The 5,601-nt window shown below is 70.1% G+C and overlaps 1 protein-coding gene across 1 annotated transcript in view; it reads right to left on the reverse strand.

Annotated features, from left to right (window-relative positions):
• Positions 1-937: 937 nt before the first annotated feature.
• LOC112111835 (RRP12-like protein) overlaps positions 938-5,601 on the reverse strand; it is a gene marked incomplete at its 5' end in the record, with an annotated part of 6,115 nt that continues 1,451 nt past the window's right edge. Inside the window, 9 exons of the mRNA XM_024207462.2 lie at positions 938-1,383; positions 2,003-2,085; positions 2,707-2,774; positions 3,183-3,261; positions 3,480-3,529; positions 4,054-4,170; positions 4,433-4,602; positions 4,971-5,123; positions 5,296-5,387. Of these exons, the coding sequence (XP_024063230.2) occupies positions 1,281-1,383; positions 2,003-2,085; positions 2,707-2,774; positions 3,183-3,261; positions 3,480-3,529; positions 4,054-4,170; positions 4,433-4,602; positions 4,971-5,123; positions 5,296-5,387 (915 nt within the window). The remainder of the gene's footprint in view (positions 1,384-2,002; positions 2,086-2,706; positions 2,775-3,182; positions 3,262-3,479; positions 3,530-4,053; positions 4,171-4,432; positions 4,603-4,970; positions 5,124-5,295; positions 5,388-5,601) is intronic.

A 5,601-nucleotide genomic window follows, 5' to 3' on the forward strand; every position in this document is an offset into this window, starting at 1 on the left:
TGGATGCTGGGTTAGGATGGGGGACCTGCGGGCTCCTTTGCTTTGGCACAGCGGGCTGGCGAGGCTGCTGCGGGGCGGCGCTGCCGCTGAGCGAAGCAGACGCATCAAGTGGCCTAGTTGACCCAGACCCGCTCTGGTCCCTGGTGCACTGACCGGCTCGGCTCCCCGGCTCGGCCCTGGCTGGGCTGCGAGGCCTTTCGGAGACATTCCTCAGCTCGTCCCCACCCTCTCCTGTTCCAGCCCAGCAGCGTCTCCTGCCCGCTTCAGAGGGTGAGGGGCTAACAGACCACACGGGCCTCGGAGCAGCGTGAGCTTGCACCGGCTGGGGCTGTAACGGTTCGGGGGTCAATGCACCGGCTGGGGCTGTAACGGTTTAGGGGTCAATGCACCAGCTGGGGCAGCTGAGTCCAGCCCGGTTAGAGCGGCCGCGGCCGGGCGCGGACCAGACCCTGGTTCTGCTGCGAGGTGAACGCTGGCACCAGCAGAGTCACCATCAGCCCCTGCAGCCAGCCCAGCCCAGCGCCCTACAGGCCCCGGGGCCTGGCACAGGGATGGGACACGCCGTGCCCGAGCAGCGCCAGCTGGGACAGGCGGGGATGGGGGGGTGGGGACTGGCCAGCAGCCGGGCTCTCAGCCCCACGAGCCAGTGGGCGAGAACAGAGTGAGTGTACAGTGCCCCCAGCCTCCCCAGGGCTGCTCTCTGCCCAGCCATGCCCCAGAGTGCCAGGGCAGGTCACTCTGGGCCAGGATAAAACCTCCCGTTTCCAGGCCCCATGGGCACAGGGCACCAGCCGAACCCACCCTGGGTCTGAGCACAGCATGGGATGGGGGGCCGCAGGAGGCTGGAACCAGCCACAGGGGGAGGGTTAACGTCAGAGTGCGGGGGGAGGTGACGGGGCAGGGCCCTGCTGGCGGGACGAACGGCGAGGGAGCAGCGTGAGGTGGGCACCGTGTTTATTTCTCACCATGCTGGTGCAATGTAGCCAGTCACTGGTCCCCAGCCTGGCTCCGTGGCAAGGCAGCTTCCTCCTCCCCAAAACGGAGGGCCCAGCTGCGAGCCCACCAGTGTCCGGAACAAGGGGGGCGCTGGTGGCGCCCCACGAACCTCGCACACCCAGTGTCCATCTCCTCCTGCCTGGGCCACGCTGAGCCCCCGCCCTGCCCCAGAACCACCAGCCCCAGGAAGGGCAGACGGGGTTCTGGGTGGGCAGGGAACAGTGTCTGGCCTGGGAGGGTCTTCGAGGCTGGTGGGGGCGTGGGGGGAAGGGGCGTTCAAAGCCTCACACGCGACGCTCCTTCTGGCGGTGCTTGCGGCCGGTCTGAGCCCCCCGCTGGGCCCCCTTCATCAGCCCCTTGAACTGTCCCTGCATCTTCGCCTTCTTCCTGGGGAGGGGACAGAGCAGAGGGCACAGGTGAGAGCGGGCACTGCCCGGAGTCAGCTTCATAGCAAGCCACCGAGCTGGGGAGCTCCCGGTCTGTCCCAGCAGGGGGCGCTGTGGGGAGGGGGGCAGGAGCTGGCTGGGGGGGAGCTCCCGGCCTGTCCCAGCAGGGGGCGCTGTGGGGAGGGGGGAGCTCCCGGGCTCTCCCAGCAGGGGGCGCTGTGGGGAGGGGGGGTAGGAGCTGGCGGGGGGAGCTCCCGGGCTCTCCCAGCAGGGGGCGCTGTGGGGAGGGGGGCAGGAGCTGGCTGGGGGGGAGCTCCCGGCCTGTCCCAGCAGGGGGCGCTGTGGGGAGGGGGGCAGGAGCTGGCGGGGGGGGAGCTCCCGGCCTGTCCCAGCAGGGGGCGCTGTGGGGAGGGGGGCAGGAGCTGGCGGGGGGAGCTCCCGGGCTCTCCCAGCAGGGGGCTCTGGCGGGAACTCCCAGCTGCCCTGCCATGCGCAGCCGCTATGGAGCACAGGGGCCTGAAGCGGGCCCGGGACTGGGATCCAGGGATCTGCTCCTGGCTTCGCTCCACTTCCACCCCAGCCTCAGAGTCGTCACGTCCCTGGGTGACCCCCAGCCGCACCTTCGGTTGAGCTTGGCTCTGTTCAGCGGGATGTAGGCATAGGGGTCCAGCCGGCCTTTCTTCTTCACGTCACCTCGGCCTGTCTGGGGAGCACACGAGGGGATGAGGAACCAGCCCGCCCCATGCTGACAGCCCTGGGCAGGGGCCCCCGAAGCAGCCGGGAGGCCAGCGGGGGCCCTGCCCCACCCCTCTCACCGCGTCCGGTCTGGCCTCCAGAACCAGGCAGCAGGGCTGCAGACCCACCCTCGGCTCAGTTGCGGCTGCTGGGCCGTGCCAGCACCGCCGAGACCTGCTCCAGGGAGGGAGCCAGGCCAGGAGACTACGAGGGCAGCGAGACAATCCCAGGGAACGCGCCCCAGGGCCCCCCCAGGAAGGGCCCCCTGCACCCATGGCCAGGGACACGCTGGCATCCACGCAAGCTGCAGCTCCAGGCTGGGAAACCGCCCCCCAGGCGACTGCCTGCCTCGGGCAGCACCGCAGCTGTGTGCCAGCCCCACACACTGCGAACAGGGGGAGCCAGGCAACAGCGCTGCCCTGCCATCTGCTCCCTGCCAGGGCAAACCCCAAAGCCCCTGGACATGGGGCCCTGCAGCTGTGGGGGACGACACCCTCCCATCCCCGCCAGGATCTGTTTCGCTCCACCCCCAGCCCGCCCCCCTGAGAGCCCGTGGAAAGTGACTCCCCCCTGCCCGGGGCCTCCTTACCTTGGCCTTGTAGTCTGCCCCAAGTGCCGGCCCTGCGCCCAGCCGCCGGTGGATGCCGGAGCCTCCAGCTAAAAACAGCAGCAAACCTGCATCAGATGCAGTTCGGGGCCAAGATTGGGATGGGGGGGGGGGGTTTATGCTCCCTGCCCAGGAGAGGGCAAGAGGCAGGAACCAGCACAGAGCTGGGCATCCCACACCCCTGAGTTCTGCCCCAGGGCGAGGTGGGTGCGATCCCCGGGGCTGCCAGGGTGTGTCAGTGACTGAGCTCAGCCTTTGAAACAGGCCTCGAGCCCAGCGCTCCTGAGGGGATCCAGAACCCACCCAAGACCCAGCTCCAGCCGCAGGAGCGGGGGCGGAAGCCAATGCTGATGCCTTGGGCACGCCCCGCTCTCTGGGAGCCGTCCGGCTGCGCGGGGTCGGGGGAGCCGGCCGGCCCCCACGCACGCTGCAGGTAGCACCGCGCAGCCTGGGGTCACCTTTGTAGTGCGTCTGAGTCCCATCCTCCGGCTCCTCGTCCTCCGCCTCCTCCCGGAACCGGCGCTTCTGAGCCTTCTTCTGCAGAGAGAGGGCAGCTCAGCGGAGCAGCTGGGACCCCCGGCTCCCCCATGGGGATCGGCTTTGCTGGTGAGACCGAGCAGGCCCTGCCCACAAGGCCGTGCCCCTGCCCTGGGTCCCAGCCTCTCCCCTGGAACAAGCCCCCGCTGGGACTGCAGGGCGTGACTGGCCCGAGCCCTACCCGGCCCTGGGGGCAAGCGCTCAGCGCCGGTACTTACGCTCCGGATCCCCACTTCCTGCATCAGGTCGGCCATCTCCTCATCCACTCCTGGAGCAAAGAACAGTCGGGTCAGAGCCGGGAGCCAGGGCCCGGACCCACCCAGCTCCGGGGCTGGGACCTCCTGCCTAGGCCCAGCCAGACGGAGGGTGGCTCAGGGACTGACACGGCACCCCGGCAGCATGGCTGCTGTATCCAGCAGAGGTGTGGGGGGCCCCAGGGCGCCTTTGCCAGGAGCGGAGACCTGCCTGCTATGGCTGCCCCACGTCACCAGGTGGGTGTGGCCAGGCAGCCCCACAGCTCACAAGAGCCCCCCTGCCCGGGGTGAGGTTGTCCCAGCACTGCCCAGGCTGCAATGTGCCCAGAAGAGGGGTGACACCAGACCCCACACCCAGGGCCAGGAGACATTCCGGGGCCCAGGCCCCATCACACAGCTTGCCAGCTGTGGGCACTGGGGCAGGGAGGGGGCGGCTTGACGTGGAGCATTGGGTGGGAGGAGGAGAACCTGGAGCAGGCCGCTGAGCCTCGGGAGGTGTGGGGGAGCCGGGCCCTGCGTTCCCCATCCCGGTCGGTACCTTTGGCTCCCTCGTCGTCCTCGTCCTCAGGGCCCTCGCGGATAATCAGGCGCCCGTCCGCCGACACCTTGAAGTCATGGCTCGCTTCCCTGGCCCTGCCGCCGCCCGGCTTCGTAGCTGGTTCAGCCGAGAGACGGAGGGGTTAGCGAGCCCGGGGCAGATGCGGCTCGAGCCAAGAGGCGCCCTGGCTGGGAACACGGCCAGCCACCCAACCCACCCCCAGCTCTGGCATGGCCATGGCTAACCCCACCGTGCACAGCCCCCCAAAGCCCAGCCCGCGTGCACAGGCCCAGACAGCAGGGGCAACGGCCAAGGTCCCCCAGCCGAAACAGCCACGTCCTGCCACGGGCAATGCTGGGCCCCGTGAGCTGCTCCTTACCCAGCACCCTCTGGGCCACGTTGGGGTCCAGGAAGTTGAGGGGCTCATCCCCTTCGCCCTCCTTCAGCCAGGCCTGGCTCTTCTGCCGAGCCTGCTTCCTCTGCTCTCTCCCGCCACGCCTCTCGCCCTCCTCCTGCTCCGAGTCTGAGTCGGCCAGGAGCTCCTCCACGCTGGGATGGGAGACAGCAGGCAAAGGGTGCTGTGCCAGGCCGATGCAGAGCACCCCGCACCGGCCCAGGGCGCGACCCCTCCCAGTCCCGTGCCACCCCCAGCACCGGCCCAGGGCACGACCCCTCCCAGCCCCGCGCCCCCCCAGCCCTGCGCCACCCCACAGCACAGGCCCCGGGGCGAGACACCCCCCCCCAGCGCCAGCCCCAGGGCATGATTCACTCCCCTCCCCAACTCCTGAGGAACCCAGCCCTGGCCCCGGTGTCCCCGCCCCACATGTCTCCTGAGGGACAAGCCAGGCAGCGCCATGTCTGGCAGACGCTCCCCACACGCCGGACCTTGGGCTAACGGGCTGCCCTCCACTCAGTACCTGTCTCCCCTGGGCTGCGCCGGCGCCTCCTCCTCGCTCGCGGCCACCGCCTGCTTCAGGGCTCGCTGCTTGCGGCTCCGGGCCTCGGCCTTGCGGATGTTCAGCAGCACCTTGTGGTACTCGGCGGGCAGCAGCCCCCGCACCAGCTCGAAGCTAGGGGCAGAGAGAGCGTTCAGCAGCCCCCGGCCTGGCACAGCCCCCCATTGACACCCCCCCATACACCCCCGGTGCAGGAGACCCCCCCACTCGCTGGCCTGAGGCTCAGCAGTGGGCAGCGCCCCCCGAGCGAGAGCTCCGCCGCCCCCACCACTCCCCGGCCCCTCACCCGAACTTCCGGATGAACTTGGTGAAGAGGTTTCTCAGCTTCATGCGGAAGTGACGCCTCATGTCGTCCGTCAGGCGCCCCACGGCCTCCAGCTGCCGGGACAGAGCGCGTCACCCCCAGTGCCCGGGACAGAGCCCCCCCATCCCCTTTCCCACACCCTCCGGGACAGAGCGTGTCACCCCCAGTGCCTGGGACAGCGCCCCCCAGCCCCTTCCCCCCACCCCCCGGGACAGAGCGTGTCACCCCCAGTGCCTGGGACAGTGGTCCCCCATCCCCCCCGGGACAGCAACCCCCATCCCCTTCCCC

Source organism: Terrapene carolina, unplaced genomic scaffold, assembly GCF_002925995.2.
Source record: "Terrapene carolina triunguis isolate 2854851 unplaced genomic scaffold, T_m_triunguis-2.0 Scaffold34100, whole genome shotgun sequence".
NCBI classification, from domain to species: Eukaryota; Metazoa; Chordata; order Testudines; family Emydidae; genus Terrapene; species Terrapene triunguis.